The sequence below is a fragment of the Anolis sagrei genome, chromosome 2 (genome assembly GCF_037176765.1).
Source record: "Anolis sagrei isolate rAnoSag1 chromosome 2, rAnoSag1.mat, whole genome shotgun sequence".
Lineage (NCBI taxonomy): Eukaryota > Metazoa > Chordata > Lepidosauria > Squamata > Dactyloidae > Anolis > Anolis sagrei.
Genome location: NC_090022.1, coordinates 158987864 through 159010202, shown reverse-complemented (window position 1 = coordinate 159010202; position 22339 = coordinate 158987864). Strand labels below are relative to the sequence as shown.

At 42.9% G+C, this 22339-nt stretch overlaps 1 protein-coding gene across 1 annotated transcript; it reads right to left on the bottom strand.

Annotated features, from left to right (window-relative positions):
* Nucleotides 1–3471: 3471 nt before the first annotated feature.
* On the bottom strand, nt 3472–21040 carry TNFSF14 (TNF superfamily member 14). The gene is made up of 4 exons (XM_060760908.2): nt 20784–21040; nt 16346–16385; nt 8482–8526; nt 3472–4831 (listed from the first exon to the last, which is right to left on the bottom strand). Exons 1-4 carry the CDS (start codon nt 21015–21017, stop codon nt 4419–4421), a joined length of 732 nt encoding a protein of 243 aa, XP_060616891.2. The 5' UTR covers nt 21018–21040; the 3' UTR covers nt 3472–4418.
* Between the last annotated feature and the right edge of the window lie 1299 nt (nt 21041–22339).

Below are 22339 nucleotides of genomic sequence, written 5' to 3'. Positions count from 1 at the left end.
TTGGAGCAAACCAGGGTTTCCCTGGTTTGTTTTGAATTAATTAAACACCTAGTTTAATTAATTAATATGGGGACTGCATCACACAATTCCTGGGCCCAATCCACACAGCCATTTCAGTTTTTCGAGCTCCAGGAGCCCAAAAAAACCTGAGAGGGTACCCGCCGCTTTCCTCAAACCCCAATTTTTCCCCTAAAAATAAACAAATCTTACCTGGCCCTCCTCAGCCCCTTTCCCCACCTCCTAGTGCATCATTTCCTCATGACAGGGCAGTGCAAGGAGGAACATTATGGCAGCCAGGTAAGTTTTTAAAAACTTTTTAGTGATACATTTGGGGGGCTTTGGGGGGCTGCATGCTATCCTATTTGTAATCAGAATGGCATGTAGCACCCCACTCGGGAAAGCCCAGGTTTATGGATGGGAGTGGGATCAGAAATCCACGGCAAAGCGGGTTATCTTGGGTGCAGTGAAAGCGATAGATGTCAGGAAAACCATTACGCTAACTCACCTCGCTTCTGCTGTGCCTCAAATATGTTTCCTTTTAGTCAAACCGCATCAGAGGGGGTTTGCTAGCATGACAGAGAGCATTTCCTGTGGTCTGCAACACTTGGCTGAAACACACATTAAGTGTAAGTGTGTGTGTGTGTTGAGGAGGGGAACACAAGCTGCTAAAAAGCTGCACTTGTTTTCATAAATTGAGGTGAAGTGATCTGAAACAATCTCTCTGCTCCTCCTAGTTTCCCCTTTGTTCTCAGGGCAGTTCCAGACAGCACCAAATTGCACGCTTTAATTAGGGGCAAAAAACCCGGGACTTGTGAGCAGGTTTGCACACAGACCTGTTGGTCCCAGGATGTCTGACTCTGTAGTCCACCCTTCTTGCTTTGTCCCAGGATTTTGCAGCCCCCAAGATGGCTGCCACAGGACATTTGGCTGGAGCCGACCAATCAGGAACACACATTTGAAACCTGGGATTTTAGGCCCAGAACCAGGATATTCCCACACCTGTAAATCTCACAGTTTTTGCCGTTTGGCGTCTGACCAGCCTCCTGTTTGCTGCAGGAGCTCCTGAGATAAAAGTAATGTCTGGAGGGGCCCTCCATTTACTCCAACTACTGCAAACTGAGTTTAAAGTGCAAAAATAGCTGGCACTCAATGAACTCAAAAAGGAGTAGGATTTTGTCCTTCTTAGTTGACTCAGGCAAAAGCAAGCTGATGTAGCATTTCCTAGCTTGTGTATTCTTCCTCATTTACAACTTTTTTCATCTTGACCACAACCTGATGACCCTTCTGAGCTGTGCTGTTGTGCCGGCATTGGCAATCACCAGCAAAAGGGAAGGGCGTGGGGTGGCTCGTGGCACACTGTGTGCCCCCCCCCCCCTTACCCTCATCCCATGGAAGGGACAGGAGAGGGTGCTTTGGCATCCTTTCCCTTTCCCCATCAGGTGGCAAAAAGAGCCCTTACTGCCATAACACAGAAAAAAAGGGGAGGAATGTGCGAAACTATGACTAAAAAGTAACTGTGCCTTCCTCCCTGTAGTGGAGGAGAAAGTGCCTTTTGATGCTTCTTTCCACTTTGGGAGGAATGTGCTATGTGTCATGTGATGACGCATGGCAGGCCCTGTCCTTGCAACGCTTAAAAGTGGCAAAATGAGGAAAAATGCCCCATCTGAAGAGGCCCTTAATTTTACTCTGTGAAATGCTGGAGGTTATGGATTATCTTCTAAAGCAATCACTACAAATAGGCATGACTCATATGTGTTGATGACTTTTGTTGTTGTTTGATAAAAAAAAAAAATGGTTCAAAACTTGTTTCGGATGTAGGGGGCGCTGATGGTTCGATTCGAAAGTCACAGGAAAAATGTTCAAAACTTTTCGAAACTTCCAAGACTTCTGAATCCTTTCGTTAATGGTTTGAAAGTGTTATTTCCTGTTACGTTGGGTGGTCTTTACTTTGAAAGTAGTTGTTTTACTCCAGGAGAGGGGAAAAGCAAGCAGAGAAAATTCACCCTTCTCTGGTTTAGAACTGGCTTCTCTGGCTTGAGCCAGGAACACTACTGAAGATGGTGGGACTTCCCTTAAATATATCATCCAAACCAGTGCTATTAAAATGCATATTAAGCTGTCCCACACTTGTGCTGGTCTTGCTCATAAGTTTCAGAGGGCTCAGTGTAATGTCCCGTTCTAATCCAGGTTGGGTGTTTAGGTATATTTCTCTCTTATCATGCAGACAAAGGCCAACATACCATTTGGATTACAGATACTTTATTCCATTACTTTATCATTACAGCGGTGTGCTTTTGGCAATACATTAACAGCAGGGTCGCAAGACAGATTTCTTTTTTAATGATCTTGTGTTGTATATAATTTACAGTCACCTGCCCTGATAAAGTATGTCCTCTTAGGTCTTCCAAGTGATTCTACGGTATGTTTCTGTTGGAAGATATCATAGGGTCACATTGGAGGACTTAGGAAATTCATAGAAAGGATAACTCTCCAGGACTTTTCTAAGGCCTCCATGGCGATTCTATGGTAATGTCCAATACAAGTCATTCATTTCAGTAGAGTTATCTATGGTCTATGGTTTCCAGTTTCCACAGTAAGTTCAGGAACAGATATTGAAGTCGGACTGCATATTGCCCCACAATGGGCAGGTAGGCAAATCTGACTGGTTAGATTGTATGATATTTGTGAGGAGACTCTACTCACTTTGTGATTGCTGACTTTCAGTGATCCCCCAGGAAACTGAATCAGAAGGTACTGTTTCCACTCTCAGCCACCCTCACCTTACCTTAATGATACAGAAAACTTCTTCAGTAATATTTGTATTTTAAGATAGGGATAGAAAAAGCAGCTACTTGTGCATGCCAGTGGGTTTCTGAAATGATGGCTAACTAAATATACTGTACATAGTTATTTCTAGAATACTTGAAGTGTTAGAGATTATTCTTAAAATAAATAAAGCATAGGGACATACAACAGAAATGTCCGTCAAGACACTGAGAAGCTGGATTGATTGGAGGCTTTACATATTGATTTATAGGGTTGATGGTTTATTTTTTTTCCTCCCCCCCACCCCTCCAAAATTAGTCTGCTGTTGTTGTTGCTAGCTATTTTTGTTATGTTGTTTTATGCTGTTTTATGCTGTCTTAATTGTTATTGCTTTATTTTAATTGTATTCTCCCTGGGCTTAGGCCCCATGTAAGCTGCCCCGAGTACCTTCGGGGAGATGGAGGCAGGGTAGAAAATTAAAGTTCTTCTTCTTCCTCCTCTTCCTCTACTTCTTCGTCTTCTTGGAGAAGAATGTATAATGTTTGCTTCCCCCATACTTGTGATGTCAACGATAGACAAAGGTATCAACCACAGTGGATGCCACACCTCCGTGGCCAAGTAAAGATTCAAACTCTGATCTCATAGACTTCCAGACCAACACTTAAATCACTTGGTTATTAATGGACATAAAGTTGATATTGATGTGTGGTTTTTGAAAACCTTTGGCTTCCTTGATTGTGTCTACCCCTCTGTAGCCCTTCTTCTTTCCATATTGTCTTCTACTTGACCAACAATTATTGTCTTTACTAATCGGCCATGCCATATTATGATATGTCCAAAGTATGTTAGCCTCAGCTTGGCTACTTTGGCCTTTAGGATAACCTCAGATTTGTTTTCCTCTAGGACTCAATTAAAATATCATGACAGAAGCCTCCTTTTCTGTCATTTATCTTTGCACACTGTACTAAAGACAGTTCCTCGAAGACTCTGATTAGATTAAAAATTTCTATTTACCTTAATATTGCAATTTTACATAAGGGACACAATGCCACTGTGGGATGAGCACCCATTGATTTTAATTTCCAGGGGAAGTCCTGGAATTAAACCCCAGCAGAAATTGAAGGCCCACCTTGGAAAAGCCAAAACTAGCTACAGAACAAGGAGAGTAGTCCACTCTACAACAAATGAGCTTACAATTGATTTGGTGGCACATGGTCCTTTTTGAACAGGGCCAATGGTGAGTGAATCTCTATTTCTTAAATTTTTATTTTACAGCATGTGAAACCAAGGGAATGTATTCACATATGGTCTCAGATAGCTTTTGAAGAAAATAGAAAAGGCTTTGAGCTACCTGCCCATGCCTCTAGAGCAGTCCCTTGCCATGTTTATGTTAAATATCTACATTAGTTAGTGCAGCCCTATCCAACCATAAATGCAAATGTATCTCTGCCCCTGTGAACAGGTCTCTCCCCTATCTGCAAAGAAGTCCCCCAACCTCATTCTGGTGCCAGAACCTCCCTCTTTTACTGTATTTGAAAAAGGATCAAGCTAACAGTACAGGATTGAGGCTATGGGGCATCATAGCAGTATAAGGAAGAAACTGTTCTTCTTGCTCCACAGAATTCACAGTCCACCCTCAGTTCTGATCTCCTTCAGATCATGAAAGTGCCAAAATATGACTGCGTGTCATCCCCAACCCGTACCATCCGTTTATGAGACACTGTGACAAATACTTCTTCGTTTTCCTCGAGATGAACTATTCCAGCAAGGAAGCTGCTGCGTCTCCAACCTGAGGTGTTCTGCAAGCTGCAAGTCAGTATTTTGTTGGTCAGCAGCACTATCTCCTTAGGATACTGAGAAGTCCTCTTACAAATCTTGTGAATGACCATCTGGGAAGCACTGAGGCAGCTTGAATCTCCCAGGAAGAGCTTTGAGTAGATGTAGTAGGGTCCAGATTGGTTAAAGATAAGGAAACCATCCCTGTAGCCCATGCCCTGGTGAAAGGCAAGTCCTTTTCTGTCTTCCCACAGCAGGGCTCCATTTTCAGCTGTATTGACCAAGGCACCTGAAAAATATGACAACTTATGTCTTCACAAATTTTCCTTGTAGGGATTGCAGAAGTGAACAAATAATTATGTCCCTTTTCAATGAATTTGAAATGGGGTTGCATTTAAAAGGTTTGGGATTAACATGTACTCCTGTATTACTCATTGTTTGCATTCAAGGTGAATTCCTGTCCAAACGTATCTCCTTCTACGTCCCACCTCGGAGTTTAAGATCGTCTGGGGAGGCCCTGCTCCCGGCCCCGCCTTTGTCTCAAACACGCTTGGCGGGGACGAGGGACAGGGCCTTCTTGGTGGTGGCCCCCTGCCTGTGGAATTTGCTCCCTGGGGAAATTAGGTCATCGTCATCCCTCCTCACCTTTAGAAAAAAGGTTAAAACGTGGCTGTGGGACCAGGCCTTTGGGCAATCAGGTTAAAGGACAATCAATAATGTTGACTATGGCATGGAAGAGGATTTGGATAAGTTAAGCGGAGTAATCATTAGTAGATAGCTAGCTATACAGCCACCAGATGGGTAATAGCTAATCAGAGTGTAAGTATGCTATTTTAATCTTTATTTATTAATGTTCATGTTTAATTGTGATATTTGTTATTCTGTATTTTATGATGCGGCATTGAATTATTGCCAATTGTAAGCTGCCCTTAGTCCCCACAGGGGTTGAGAAGGGCGAGGTAAAAATGTTCGAAATAAATAAATAAATAAATAAATAATTCCAGGTTTGGGAATGTAAATAAAAGCAGAATTCCTATGGGAGATCACTACTAATGACCTTGTAACCCATCGCCCTACATCACCTGGCTTGACAGGAAGCTGATCTCACAGGGGGATGTGTTGACTGTGTGGCTTCACCCCATTGCTTCCTACACAACATAGGAGGCCTCCTGTCTTGTTGCTACAGTGCCATACATCGGCTCAGTTTCAGATGACCCACGCAGCTCCACGAGAAGTTCCTGTGAGTCATGAGATGGGAGCCGGCGGGCTCCATGGATCATCTAGGACTCAAGTGGTGTATGCCACCTGAAAAAGCCTCATCTGATGAGGTTGCAAGTCCAAGTTCTCTTTTCTTCTTTTAAAAATTTCATTTTAAATTTTACTTCAAGAATTACTTTTACTTGAGATTACAGGCTGAACTACATGATTGCAGTTACAAATGCATTCATAATTGATCCTTATCATAATTCCTACATTCAGGATTGTGGGATTAGTGTAGGGAATGCACAGGGATTGTAAAAGTCCACCAGTTCTGCCTTATTGGGCATCAGCCACTGCTAGTGCCTGTAGATCAGGAGACAGCACACTGATATTTCCATCCCACTTCATGCAAATAATCTCTGATGCAAGGACGAATTGCAGCAGGGATCCTACTTCTATTTATCTCACTGAAAGGAGGGATGGAAAATGAAATGTCAGTCTGCTGCACCTTGAGAACAGACCTCTGTCACTTATAGAAGCTCAAGCCAGGGAAGTAGGGATTCAAGCTAGGAGATATTATTTAGTTAAACATACTTAACAAAGAAACCGATCTAAAACCTTGGCCCAAGTCTTCATTTTAGTATAAGAGAACAATGCTTACAAATGTACCTAAATTTAACACAAACACCATTTTTACATCCATCTCTTTCTGCAGACTAGCGTTTCTCAAACTCTGTTCAGCAGTGGAACTCTCTACTCTGAAGTGTGGTGGAGGCTCCTTCAATGGAGGCTTTTAAACAGAGGCTGGATGGCCATCTGTTGGGGGTGCTTTGAACACGATTGTCCTGTTTCTTGGCAGGGGGTTGGACTGGATGGCCCACAAGGTCTCTTCCAACTCTATGATTCTATGATTCTGCTCCTCCAGGTATTTTGGACTTCTGCTCCCAGAAATCCCAGCCAGCTCATCAGCTGTTAGGAATTGTGGGAGCTGAAGTCCAAAACACCTGGAGAAACAGAAGTTGAGAAACTCTGCTGTAGGCTGAGCCCCCCTTAGATGACTATTACTCTCAGCCATCTCAAAAGGAGACATAAAAGTCCCACAAAATACAACTGTAGGTCAACAATTTCATAGATTCTAGCAAATAAAATAACTACACACTGAAGGAAATTGGGATAAAGTAATTGGGGCTCAAGTGATTGTATTGCCTTCTATTTTGTATTTTTGGTAAGCAGGACTATTCCAGAGAAATCTCATCTGTACATTGATGAGGTACAGCCTAAATGCAGGGTGATCACCTTGGCAAGGAACAGGTTTAGTTTTCTGACCAGACTTAACACCTACTTCCTCATCACACTAGAACAGTGGTTCCCAATCTGTTTTTGACCAGGGACCACTTGACCAGGGACCACTCTCCAACATAAGTACCAAAAGGGTTACAAATCAGTTTTTGGTTAACTTTAGATTCAGTTCGGTTATTTGGGGTGCTGTTTCAATAAACTGCATTATACACATCAGCTTTATTTTCTGATACATAACATATGCCATCCAGTAGTTACCATCTGTTCACCCACAGAAAACCATATTTAATAAGCCTCGGCACTATAAGAAGGTTTTGTGGGGTAGTAAGAGTGAGGCTGCAGACCATATTATAGTTCTTGCGGACCACTGGTGGTCCACGGACCATAGATTGGGAACCACTGCACTAGAGCATCTCTCCATTTTAAATCAGGTTGCTATCTCTGCTAACAACACTTGCATTCAACATGCCTTCTTATCCTGCCTCAGGCCACTGTCAATTGGAGACCTCTAGACTCAAGCAATAACTGCTCCTCCTTTGAGCCATCTTCATCTTCAGTGGCAAAGCTTCTGAGGTTAAGCTCAACTCAACTCCATGTCATATTATAATTCCTGCGGACTACTGGTGGTCCACGGACCATAGGTTAGGAACCACTGCACTAGAGCATCTATTCACTTTCAATTGGGTTGCTGTCTCTCCCATCAATACTTGCCTTCAACATACTTTCCTATCCTGTCTCAGTCCATTGTCACTTGGAGACCGCTAGACCCAATCAATGACTGCTCTTCCTTTGAGCCATCTTCATCTTCAGTGACAAGGTTTCTGAGGTTAAGCTCAACTCAAATCCATACTGAGTTTCCTATAGTTACAATACCTGAGACTAATGCCAGGCATTGCATTTTAGAAAACATAAGATCGTAGCCACCTTTTTGTAGAGGGAAGGTACTTACCCGCTGCCAAGCAAGTAACTAGGGACCCAAGACACTGCTAGGTGGAGGTGAGGGGCAGATTGATGCTGGTGGCTCAATGGTGATGCCATGCTCAGGGCCCTTCTGGCCTGGTGCTGGCTCCAATTATGACTTTAGCTGTTTATTTCAGCCCTTTTACATTTAGATCGTTTAGTTCTTGCATGTGTCACAAACCCAAGTCAGACTACAGAAAAATCTGAGTTGAGAATATGAACTTGTTTCTCTAAACCAGGCATGGACAAACTTCAGCCCTCCAGATGTTTTGGACTTCAGCTCCTAGAAATCCCAGCCAGCTTACCAGCTGTTAAGAATTGTTGGAGTTGAAGTCCAAAATACCTGGAGGGCTGAAGTTTGCTCGTGTCTGCTCTAAACCATTTCTTCCCATTCATTTATATTCCAGTCCCACTGAACCCAGCCTCTGGGAAAGGCTTGAGAAAAGGGAGAAAATTTGTCTCAAGTAGAAGTTTTCTTACCTAATGTTAGATGAGCAGCTGGCTTTTCTTTGGGAGGTCTTTCACCTGTTAAAGCAAATAAGAAGATGTTTAAAAAATGCAGCAAACTGTTGTTTTATCTGAGCTTTTGTGTTCTTCCACAACAGAAACTGTTACTCTCTTGACCACACTGTGATGTTTGACCAAACGTGGACACGTCGTTTTCATCTGGGAAATGTTGGACCATATGTAGGTAGCAGCATTCCTCAGCATTGACTGTGCTAGCTTGGGCAGCTAGGATTACAGTCCAACAACAGAAAATGGCATTGGATAGACCACATCAGCTCTAGATTATTAAATATGGTTTTCTGTGGGCGAGCAGATGGTGACTAGTGGATGGCATATGTTCTGTATCAGAAACTAGAGCTGATGCGGTCTATCCAATGCAGTTTTCTGAATCCGCACCACAAATAACCAAACCAAATCTAAAGTTGACCAAAAACTGATTCATAACCCTTTTAGTGCTAATGTTGGAGAGTGGTCCCTGGCTGAAGTGGTTCCTCGTCAAGTGATAACTGGTCCAAGTGGTCCCTGGTCAAAAAAGGGTTGGGAACCACTATTATAAGGGTTTGTCTTAACTTCTGGTCTGCTAGTAAACCTCAATTACTGTGTTGTTAACTGATGCTTGTTTAAAAAGTTCCTCCCCAACAAACCTTGAATCCCAGAATTCCATGTTTGCTAAAGTGCCACCAAAGCACTATCATTATGTAGTGTGTATAAACCCCAAATCTAAGCAGTTTGGGTGGAAATTCCAATACACTTACTCTTCCTGACAACGGACATAGGTAAAATGCACAAGCAAATTCTCCTGTGTCTACCTTGCTGGAGAAAAGAACTGAACAAAAACATTGTCCCATCTTTGTCGACTTCGTTTTCAACTTCTTGGGATTTGCTCAAGAGAGTTTCCCAGTGTATTGTGTTGCCTCTCATTCAAATCTGCTCTCCTGTCTTTAATGGACAGAAACTCTGCAGAAGGGCCACCACACTTAGTATTGTTTCAGAGAGAAACCTGAGGGAATGGATCACATTATAGCCCCATGCTATAGCTGGGGTTAATTGTCTACTGTGGCTTCAAGTATTAGCTATTGTGGCTTTGTGTTGTAATAGGCATTTCCTGATGTCTGTGTTTCCATTTGACTTCTGCTTGTGGGCCTATATGTGCATCTTGATGTATAGACCTATAGCACAACACACACAACCTACAGAAAATGTCAAACCCACATCCAGTGTCAGATTTAGGACAAATGAGGCTCTGTGCTAGTTAAGTTATGGGGCCCCTTCCTTGGAAGGAGGCCATCCCAGTAGACCTACACTGCTTGTTTTGGGCACACTCTCATAGACAGCTTTGTCATTGTGTCTGGAATTCCTCCAAAACAGAATGCCCTCAAATTTAAAATTGCACCACACAAGCAAAATCCATAGTAAACAACAAAATGGCAGGAAGATCCCCCCCCCCGCACCCCCCCAGTCAATGAGGACCTGTGCTTAAACACACCTTAGCACGATGGCAGAGGCGCCCCTAGGTAATTTTCAACGGTAAGCAAAAAGTATCCCCCCCCCCAACCAATCACTGATATATATTTTCTGTTCGTTGTGGGAGTTCTGTGTGCCATATTTGGTTCAATTCCATCACTGGTGGAGTTCAGAATGCTATTTGATTGTAGGTGAACTATACATCTCAGTAACTACAACTCACATAAGTTAAGGTCTATTTCCCCCCAAGAGCACCTCAAGAGCTCCCCTGGGCAAAACCAACTATGCTGCAAATGCTTACTTTGTGTAATGGGTTGAGCTGCCCCTGCACGATGGTAAATCTGCCACTGCCCACATCATCCCTTCAATAACCCACTGAAATTAGTTCCATAATTAGTTCCATGAATGGACTATACAATGTTCCTTTACACTGCAGAATTATTGATGTTGCATGTAACCAAAGGAAATGGAGACTGAGAGGGAGAGTGGAAAGAGTTGGGTGTAGGTATCATTAGTATAGTTACTGACACAGAGAGGTAGATAGATAGATTGCTAGATGTAGATAGATAAATGATAGATGATACACCACACATTGCAAGCATAGTTAATTAAAATATTTACTAATTCCTTGTGTCTAAGGACTTTATTGGATGAGGAGGTAAACTGGCATTATAGCTGGACTGTCAATCTTCCTTCTCCCTGCAATTAACCTGTTCCCTGCAGTTGATGGGCAAGACCCATCAATAGCTCTCGATCTTGCAATATGCCTTTCACCAACCTTGTGTGATGGGTCTGTTCCACTTCTGGGCCAGTACCCCAATGAAAAAGTGACATCACGGGGTGGGATTCTATCCTTCTCTCACTTCTATGGCTCTCATCACTGTTCTTGAACTGTCAGTTTTAGGCTGATTTTAAATATTACCTAAGGATATCAGGTTGGCCACCTCCCTCCTGTCCTTTAGAAGACAACTGAAGACCTGGCTCTGGGGCCAGGCGTTTGATTAGAGGCCAGCGGCAATAGAAAAAGGAAATTTGGATTTTGCGATTTAGATTCTCCCGGCTCGGCTTGGTTTTACTGGCGCGTTAATCTATTAATTTATTGTTAAATTTTATGGATGATGTTGTATAATGTTTTAAAATGATTTTATTGTGAATTGTGGAGCCCCTGGTGGCACAGTGCGTTAAACCCCTATGCCGGCAGGACTGAAGACCGACAGGTCGCAGGTTCGAATCCGGGGAGAGGCGGATGAGCTCCCTCTATCAGCTCCAGCTCCTCATGCGGGTACATGAGAGAAGCCTCCCACAAGGATGATAAAAACAGCAAAATCATCCGGGAGTCCCCTGGACAACGTCCTTGCAGACGGCCAATTCTCTCATACCAGAAGCGACTTGCAGTTTCTCAAGTCGCTCCTGACACGATAAAAAAATAAAAAAATAAAATTGTGAATTGCAATTTTATGGTATTTATGCTGTTAGCATCCTCTAATGCTTATGTGAGACTACGCTGAGTCCCCCTTGTGGGGAGAAGGGCGGGATATAAATATATGAAATAAATAAATAAATAAATAAGTAAATAAATATAGTTGCCTTTTTGTTGTTCATTACTGAAACTGCAAAATTGCTCAACTATTACAGAACATTGGAAATTCGGGAAAATGGGATTGCAAAAGTATGCGGAAGTACAATTACGGGAGCATGGATTGGCATTTGACACAATTGCACATATGAATGGTCTCATCAGACCGACAAAATTGCACGTCCTACACTGCTTTCACCCCTCTTCAGGCACAGAGGTCGTCGGCTCCCAACCCACAACGTTGATCTACTTCTGGTGAGGCTTCAAAACTGAAGAGGGGTGAAATCAGCATTGGCTGCAGCAGCAACAACATGGGAGGCTTCCTCGGTGGCATAAGGAACAACTGGGGAAAGCAGGGTGTCGGATTCATCCCATAAGGGATGGGGTGAGGGACAAGGCGAGTAATGTGGGACATGGGGTGACGGGTTTCCCCCACCTTCTGCTGGATTCACCACGAGCCATGGCAAAACCAGTAGTTAATATGTTGAGGTCTGAAGAGAGGTGTGATATTGAAAGCACGCATCCCAGTATGTAAAATCCATGATCCTTCATAGTGTAATTGCAATGGAATACCTGCTTCATGCAATAAAGTCCATATAATCAGCCAGAAGCTTAACACAGAAAAGGGTTTACAGAATATGTTGACATTTTAATTTTAAAATGTCACGTCTTTCTTTACTCTTTCCTTCTGCAATTGCCAAACAGGCAATAACACACACCAGTGCTTGAAGAGGCATTAAACTAGACCTTTACTCTGCTGACGTCTCTTCTTAAAGTGAAGGCACTGAGGTTTCCATGACTGAGAGATGAGATAATTTTAGCAATCTGGAAGCTGTCTAGCTTGCAGCAGCTGTGGTTGGGCTGCCACTGCATATTAGAGAGGTCTCTACTCTCCCTTTGTTTCTTTTCCCCTCTTAGGAACAAAGATATGTGCAGATGTCGGCCCAAACCCTTTGGTTGCGTAAGAAAGCAGGATTCCCAGTAATGCCGCCACCGCAATTCCATGTATGGACGTCACATGCTCTGGTTCTTCAACGTCACTTCAGCTCTTGTGACTGAGCAGCAGCATCTCTCACAAATCAGCAGAGCTTGGCTATTTGCTTTTTAAGAAGAATGGCCACCCTACCATGCTGAAGCTGTCTATAACAGAGCCCCTTCTCAACACTACTTTCTTATATATGACTCCCAGTCCTCCCTCCACTTGAGGATTATAGGTGCAGCAGCCTCCCCTCATGAAAATATAAAATTGCACACGGGGCATAAACGATACAGCCCCAGAAGTGTGGCAGCTACCTGCCATGGTTCCAAGTAGATGGGGGCACCACCACTGCAATCCTGGGAGGGCTACCCTTTGGGTCACAAGGGGAAGAAAAGCAGGAGCTGGACCTGTGCACTGCTTCATCTACCCAGCTTGTTTTTCTCTTCCGAGTAATGTGGGCAGTGATCCTTCACTTCCTCCCATCTCCTGAGGACTGGAGTGCTATGTGAATCTTCACACTGCAGCCCCAACTCAAGGTGGGAACAGTGGGGCAGAATCACACATCATTAAAATTACAAGTGTGAAAACCCCAAAACTTGAGAAATGGCTCTATTATTCTTAAGAGTTAACCTGGAAAGTTAACTCTTAACTTTGGTGGGGTTCAGAATGCTCTTTGATTGTAGGTGAACTATAAATCCCAGTAACTTCAACTCCCAAATGTCAAGGTCTATTTTCCCCAAACTCCATCTGTGTTCACATTTGGGCATAAGGGGTATTCATGCCAAGTTTGGTCTAGATCAGGGGTCCTCAAACTAAGGCCCGGGGGCCAGATGTGGCCCTCCAAGGTCATTTACCCAGCCTTCGTTCAGGGACAACCTAAGTCTGAAACAACTTGAAAGCACACAACAACAAACCTATCTCATCAGCCAAAAGCAGGCCCACACTGCCCACTGAAATACTAATAAGTTTGTATTTGTTAAAGTTGTTCTTCATTTTAATTATTGTATTGTTTTAAAGTGTTTTTGCACTACAAATAAGATATGTGCAGTGTGCACAGGAATTAATTCATTTTTTTTTCAAATTATAATCAGGCCCTCCAACAGTTTGAGGGACAGTGACCTGGCCCTCTGTTTAAAAAGTTTGAGGACCCCTGGTCTAGATCCATCATTGTTTGAATCCACAGTGCTCTCTGGATATAGGTGAACTACAACTCCCAAACTCAAGGTCAATGCCCACCAAACCCTTCCAGAAGTTTCTGTTGGTTGTGGGAGTCCTATGTGCCAAGTTAACTTTCCAGGTTCTGCATTTTTGGGCTGTAAGGCCAGTTTCATCAGACATAGAGGATTGCCGCCAACCTCTCACTGAGTGATTCACACTACAGGATAATAGCACATTATTCTACTGCGATTGCCATAGTTCTTTCCAGGAGAATCTTGAATTTTTCAGTTTCAGGAAGGGCATTTAAGATTCTCAGCTAGGGAGTTCCTCTGGTGTCTCTGAGCAAACTACAAATCATATGCAGGTTTTAGCCACAGTAGTTGAAGGGCAATCTTGGTTTTAGAACTATGTTGAATAAATAGGCCCCTTGACATTTGGTCACTGCTTTGACTGCTGGGTTTTCCTTGATGCCCACTTAAAAGGTCCTGAACCGGTGCTTGGCCGCTGTGACGGTCTGGATGAGGGCGAACAAATTGAAACTGAATCCAGACAAGACAGAGGTACTCCTGGTTAATCGTAAGGCCAAACAGGGTATAGGGTTACAGCCTGTGTTGGATGGGGTCGCACTCCCCCTGAAGACGCAGGCTCGCAGTTTGGGTGTGATCCTGGACTCATCGCTGAGCCTGGAACCTCAGGTCTCGGCGGTGACCAGGGGAGCATTCGCACAGTTAAAACTTGTGCACCAACTGCGCCCGTACCTTGGGAAGTTTGACTTGGCCACGGTAGTCCACGCTCTGGTTACATCCAGTTTAGACTATTGCAACGCTCTCTACGTGGGGTTGCCTTTGAAGACGGCTCGGAAGCTCCAACTAGTCCAACGCTCGGCAGCCATGATACTAACAGGAGCGGAGCGCAGGGAGCATACTACTCCTCTGCTGCACCAGCTCCACTGGCTGCCGATTTGCTACCGGGCCCAATTCAAAGTGCTGGCGTTGGCCTTTAAAGCCCTAAACGGTTCTGGCCCAAGCTACCTATCCGAACGTATCTCTGCCTATCAGCCCGCCAGGACCCTAAGATCTTCTGGGGAGGCCCTGCTCTCTATCCTGCCTGCTTCACAGGTGCGGCTGGCGGGGACGAGAGACAGGGCCTTTTCTGTGGTGGCCCCTCGGCTGTGGAACGCCCTTCCCATGGAGGTAAGATCAGCCCCCTCACTAATGGTGTTCCGAAGAAGATTAAAAACTTGGATGTTTGAACAGGCATTTGGTTAATCAGTGCAATGAATGTGACGACTACAGGAATGGAAATATGGACAACGAACTTGGATCACGACTCTAGTTATGAGATGCATCGTGTTGTTGTTATTGTGTTAATACTGTATATTGTGCACTTATGGTTTTAAATTGCATATCGTTGATTGTTTTTATGTCTTGTTGTAAACCGCGTTGAGTCGCCGGTTAGGCTGAGAAACGGCAGTATACAAGTAAAGTAAGTAAATAAATAAATAAAATAAATAAAAGAAATCCTGAAGAGTATAGCAAGGCAATGTTTTACCTCTGGAGATGTCATGTTTGTGGAGGGGCTGGGATGTGAGCTACCTGTCGACTTGGTTTCTGTTTGGTCACTTAGTCAGAAACAGTAGCAACTGGTAAGTTCTCAATCGATGTATCAAATTGGAAATGTACTTTAAGTTTTGAAAGAACTATATCCAAATAGTTAAGCCCTGTCCTCCAAACATAACACCTGTCCACTTGGTTTCTGTTTGGTCACTTAGTCAGAAGCAGTAGCAACTGGTAAGTTCTCCATCGATGTATCAAATTTGAAATGTACTTTAAGTTTTGAAAGAACTATTTCCAAATAGTTATGCCCTGTCCTCCAAACATAACACCCATGTTAGCTCCTTTACAGTTAAAGTAGAACCTTAATACAACACCCATGTTATAGTTCAAACTAAAACTGTAGACTAAATGCAGTCTGACACTACTTTAGCGGCCATGTCTCAGTGCTATGGAATCATGGAAGTTACAGTTCTTCAAGATCTTTAGTCTTTTCTGGCAGAGAGTTGATGTCTTACTAAACTACAGGTTTCAGGATTTCATAGCATTGGGCCACGGCAGTTAAGGTAGTGTCAAACTGCATTCATTATACAGTGTAGATGCACTCATAGAATTCATTATATAACCACATACACAGAGACATCTGATGGGACAGTGCTAAAGGGAAATTAAACATAAATTCCCCAGCATTACAAAAGCAATAAAATGGGCTGAACTTGCAAAGCTGGCATTTCATACTTTTTCTTGGAAAGAACGTTTCTCAATGAAATTTACTATTAATTATATTAAATTGTTTGCCATGGAAAAGTGATATTTTGAATGGCATAGAACTAGAAATATTGTGTGCGAACTCTCTTAGTTCTACAGTCAGCACTTTGTATCCATGGCTTCAACACCAAGCCCCCAAAAGCAAAACGTACTTTGCTATTGTATATAATGGCACTTGAGCATCCACAGATTTTGATTTTTGATTTTGTCCTGGAACAAAACTGTAATGGCTACCAAGGGCCTGTTGGTAAAGGTAAAGGATGAGCGAGAAACACCTTAGAAGTTATCAGGGTTTCTAGAAGACATCAAGAGTCAATAGAAAGGTCAAAGCCAGCTTACCTTGAATAATTTTCTCATAGGTTGGTGCTTCAGCTTCTCTCTAAGTAAAGAAAACACAGAAGTCAATTTCCAGAAAGAACATCTCAAATCACATTCAAACAACCTTATTCCTACCACAGGCACCAGCTGAAATGTTTATTTTATGAGACTTCTGTAGAATCAAACTATTTACATCAATGTATACTAGAAGAAAGTAATGCTAGATAGATATAGCCACTCAGTTTAGAACCACAAGCTAAATTCCATATCTGCAGCTGGTGCCTTCTTCTATCTTCTATGCTAATGTTCAGATAGATGAGAAATCAAGTAGCTTCAGGAAAAGTAACTATCAAAAACATATAAATTATGGGCCAATACGAGTATCAGTAAAACCCTTCCCTGAAAGCTGTTGGGTAAGAAAAATGTATGAAAACTTGCTGTTATTTGTAGACTTTTTTTGTTTCATGGACACTTAGTTTATATGCAATTTGAAGCTTTCCAGAGACAGAACATACATAGCAGAAATAGGCAATTACCTTTGCTTTACATTCTCCTATATACTTTGTGTGCTAGAAATTCAGAATTGTTTAGGTGTCCTTCACATTTAGGAGGGCAAGTAGATTTATTACTAGTAATGTACAGGGCATATAGTACGAACAAAAGACAATCAATGGATGTGTGGACGAATGAACTGCATACCAAGAGCCCACAAGTAGTCTTTGGGCAGACCTCGTACTCAATGGGACGAACCAATGGTTAAGCTGTTTGGCCATAAATGGAAAAGAAAAGCAGAGGATAGTATATCTTTGCAAATGGTAGATTTGTGTGAAGGCCAAAGGAGTGGATCAATGACAAATAGAATAGGATAGGATAATTAGAAATCAATTATTTTGGCCGTTGTTCGGTTACCGAAATGATTTCCAGATCATCAGCATTTTATAACATCTAACACAAATCTAACACAGTGGATCAGTCATTTTCTTTAGTGTCTAGTGCAGGGTTCCTCAAACTTTTTAAACAGAGGGCCAGGTCACAGTCCCTCAAACTTTTGGAGGGCTGGGATTTTAATTTGAAAAAAAATGAATGAATTCCTATGCACACTGCACATATTTTATTTGTGGTGCAAAACCACTTAAAAACAATACAATAATTAAAATGAAAAACAATTTTAGCAAATATAAACTTATTAGTATTTCAATGGTAAGTGTGGGCCTTCTTTTGGCTGATGAGATAGAATTGTTGTTGTTGTTGATGTTGTTGTTGTGTGCTTTCAAGTCATTTCAGACTTAGGTTGACCCTGAGCAAGGGCCGGGTAAAAGACCTTGGAGGGCCGCATCTGGCCCCCGGGCCTTAGTTTGAGGACCCCTGGTCTAGTGGATACTAAATATGAAGAATACATGAGAGATTCTATCTCCATTTTACATTAAGGATTGGGGTAGGTGGGAAGGAGATCTCTGTCTCCGTCTCCGTCTCCGTCCCCGTCCCCGTCCCCGTCCCTGTCCCCATCCCCATCTTCATCTCTACCACTATCTTTCCTTGCCCAGTTCCCATTCATTACAATGTATTTTGTTTTAACAATCTTCCTATGAGACTGTGAGGCCACACAGACCATTGAGTTACAGCAGTTTGATACCCCTTTAGATACTACATCCTATGGAATCCTGGAATTTATAGTTTCTTGTGGCAATAGAGTTCTCTGGCACAGAAAAGTAAATATCTCACAACACTAAAAATCCTATGGAATTCAGCCAAGACAGTCAGTGTGGTTCTAAATGCATAATTTTCCAGTGTGGATACAGCTTGTGCTTTAGATATGAAAGGGCTTCTCACTACTAGATCAGCATCCGTATATTTATCTATACGACGGCCAGCAACCATGACAAACACAAGCCTAACTTATATATGTATATGCATTTTTAAGTATTAGAGAGACTGGTATTCTCTTCCATCCTTCATAATGAAAAGCCTTCTCATGGCTCACTGTTTCGCTATAGTAATGCCCTCCTCTGTGGTCATTCAGTGCCTGGTAGAAAGGAGGAGATCTAAGCAGTATCTAGTTATGTTCTTGCAACCAACAGCAGAACAATTTCATCATTAACTGAGACCTCTGGAAAACCCTGGCAGATCATGGTAGATGAAGTCATCAGTTTGTGTCTAGTTTAAAGACAGGCTTAAAATCAACCTTAAAAACTGGCATAGACACCAAGAAGTGGGAAGCCCTGGCCCTTGAACGTTCTAACTGGAGGTCAACTGTGGAATTTGAAGAGGCACAAATGGAGGGTGAAAGGGAGACATGCATCATGAGGAAGGTGTGTCTAGCCAATGCTGATTGGGACTGTTTCCATCTGGAAACCAATGTCCTTATTGTGAAAGAACATGCAGGTCAAGAATAGATCTCTACAGTCACCTACGGACCCACCACCAAGACCCTACACTTGGAAGGCAGTGATACTCGGACACAAGGGATCGTCAATGATGGTGATGGTTATAGGAATATAGTCAGATGTTTCTGAGATCCTGCCCTGCTACTATCCATGAGCCACTAAATGGCCTTCAGGGAGTATAACAACTAAACAGTAAGTCCAGGGCATTGAGAGGAGAAATGTCTGGAACCTTTATGCTATGATTTGCAGCATAGGACCTCAGCCATTGAATGCTTTCTAGTAGAGATCTTTTTGGTAGGACCATCATTTACAACATCTTTCCTGATCGTTCCTTATAGATATCTGTCCTAAAAGAATTTATTGTATCAAAACAATTGCAGTAAGATCTTTTAAAAGGACAACTTTGAAACATAATTCCTCATCCAGCAGAGTGGGACAAATCATATAATCAGTTCTACAAAAACAATGCAGTCTCCGCTACTCTAAGTTAGAGACTCAATTCATTAATCATCCTAAATGTGGTGTTATTTGGCCCACCAGATATTGCTGGACAGCAACACCCCTGAGCCCTTGTCAGCTTAATTCAGCACCATCTGGAAGGCTGTGTGCTTCCAGCCTCAAAGTCATGATCCAAATTCATGAGTTTTGTGTCAGCCATAAACATCTCACAGACCCCACTCCATTTCCAGGCAAATAATTTTAATGAGAGCCAATGTGGTGTAGTGGTATGAGCATTGAGTCTGGAGACCGCTCAGTTAAAAATTACTTGAAGGCACAGAACAATAAATAACAACAAATATCAGGGATGCACACAAACAAACACATGTCCCCGACTACCCTGTTAGTCTTACTGGGCATGTCACTCATCATGATGGAAGGCAGCATGAGAGAATCCTTGCTTTGCTCATTCCACTTACTTACATCCTGTCTTTCCTTTCTTCCAACTACTTGCAGAAGAAATGGATAGAATGAAGATGTATGTGTGCCCAGTTGCTCCAGTGCCTTCCTGGAGTTCCTGAACACATGGTGAGACAGACAGTCACCTTTTTTAAAAAGTCCTCTTATGCGTTTACAGGTAATGGATTATTCACCTGGAAATTTGTGTGTGTGTTTGTGTGTATGCGCACACACATATATGTCAGGCCGAAGGTAACAATACAAGAGGAATTTCTTTTAAAAAGATGTTAGCGCTATACACTATTTCATTAAAATGGAATAAAGTCAATTCCATTTTTAAGATTAGTTCCATAGTCTGAAATAAACTAAGTGAAACTGAGCATTTAAACCAGGGATCCTCAAACTTTTTAAATAGAGGGCCAGGTCACTGTCCCTCAAACCGTTGGAGGGCCAGATTATAATTTGAAGGGGGAAAAAAGAATGAATTCCTATGCACACTGCACATATCTTATTTCTCGTGCAAAAAACATTTTAAAACAACACAATAATTAAAATGTAGAACAATTTTAACAAATATAAACTTATTAGTATTTCAATGGGAAGTGTGGGCCTGCTTTTGGCTGATGAGATAACATTGTTGTTGTTGTTGTTATTGTGTGTTTTCAAGTTGTTTCAGATGTAGGCTGACCCTGAGTGAGGGCTGGGTAAATGACCTTCAAGGGACATATCTGGCCCCCGGGCCTTAGTTTAAGGACCCCTGATTTAAATACACACACATCCCACAAACGTGCACACGCTTTGCCACAATACAAGAACTTGGTGAAATTGCTCCTTGGAAAAACATTTTTCAGAATTGCCTGAAGAGTTTTGCCAGTTGGCCGAGGAGTCTGGGAGCAGTTGTTCAGAAATATCTCTGAATATCTGAAAAAATGGTTTATGAATGCCCATCGCAACATAAACATTTCCAGAAAAGCTGGAAAGTTCTCATTTCCACATCCTGATGCATACAATCATGGTATCATAGAGTTGGAAGAGACCTCAAGGACCATTCACTCCAACCCATGACATGGTTCTAGTTATCCTCCCCTTGCATTTCATATCCTTAAAGAAGAAAACTCTTCTCAGCTGGTGTCCCATTCCTTCCCCCAAGCCCTTGTCCTCTTTGCCCTGGGCCTGACCTGTGTTGCAGCTTTGGTCAATTCTTTTCGGAAGGAGAGCAGGAAATAGCCTTGAACCACCAAGCCTATCAGCATCAGCAGCATGAAGATCCAAAGGAGCAGCTGGGCATGTTGCCATTTCTTTCGGCCTTTTGACACAGGTGGCACGAAGGGGACATTCCTCTGAGGGGCATCCACGACAAAAACAGATGGGTATCCAACTCCAGTTTCCATAATGTGGCAGCCCTGCGGCATCTGAGTCAAGTGCCTTGAATGGCATGCGCTGGGAAGCAAATAGGCTGGCTCTGTGTTTGAGACCTGAGTTATGTAGGCGAGAGAGTGCAACGCCCACATCCCTTGGGAGGAAACCACATCGTTACTCAACTGTCCTCTACATGCCTAGTCTCTGTGCTTGCTTTGGTGGGCTGAGACTTCCTCCAGGGAAGCCACTCCTCTTGGGTCCTTTCCTGGGTGGGTGCTTGTCTTTTTCTATTTGTACTCCCACACATATTGCCATGAAGCAAAAAAAGTGTGCGTAGGGAGGGAGAAATGGAATACCAGACTCTGTCTTCACTCCCCATTCTAGTGCTCCATCTTCTTAGATGTCTTCACAGTTTGTTCTTAGTGGGCTCTGAACCTATGATGCATGAAAAGAGAAGCATTTATGGAAGTAGATAAATGGAAGATGTGTGTGTGTACAGGGGCGGCTCAACCCATTACGCAAAGTAAGCATTTGCAGTATAGTTGATTTTGTCCAGGGGCGCTCTTGAGGCGCTCTTGGGGGAAAATAGACCTTGACATATGCGAGTTGTAGTTACTGGGATGTATAGTTCACCTAAAATCAAAGAGCATTCTGAACTCCACCAATGATGAAATTGAACCAAATATGGCACACAGAACTCCCATGACGAACAGAAAATATATATCAGTGATTGGTTGGGGGGGGGGGGGCACCAAAATACTGTTGATTGTAGGTGAACTATACATCCCAGTAACTACAACTGGCATATGTCAAGGTCTATTTTCCCCCAAGAGCGCCTCAAGAGCGCTCCTGGGCAAAATCAACTATACTGCAAATGCTTACTTTGCATGGACACTCTTAATGACAGTCCTAGCTGAAATCACTACATTATGTTACCTAGGGTCACCTCTGAATATGGCTATTCCACTAATCACTGGAGAAAGGTAACCAAGCTTTTAGAGAACCTTCTGAGGTCCATGTGAATCAGGCACCACCAGATGAGAGACTCCTCCCTGGGCACACAGAAGACTGGGCGACTTGGAAGGCGCTGAACAGACTGCGCTCTGGCACCATGAGATGCAGAGCCAACCTTCAGAAATGGGGCTACAAAGTTGAATCCACATGCGAGTGTGGAGAAGAGCAAACCACTGACCACCTGCTGCAATGCAACCTGAGCCCTGCCACATGCACCATGGAGGACCTTCTTGCGGCAACACCAGAGGCATTCCAAGTGGCCAGATACAGGTCAAAGGACATTTAATCAGCTACCAAGTTTTCAAAATTTGTAGGTTTTTTTATCTGTTTGTTTGTTTTGTTCTGTTAGAAATGTAATACA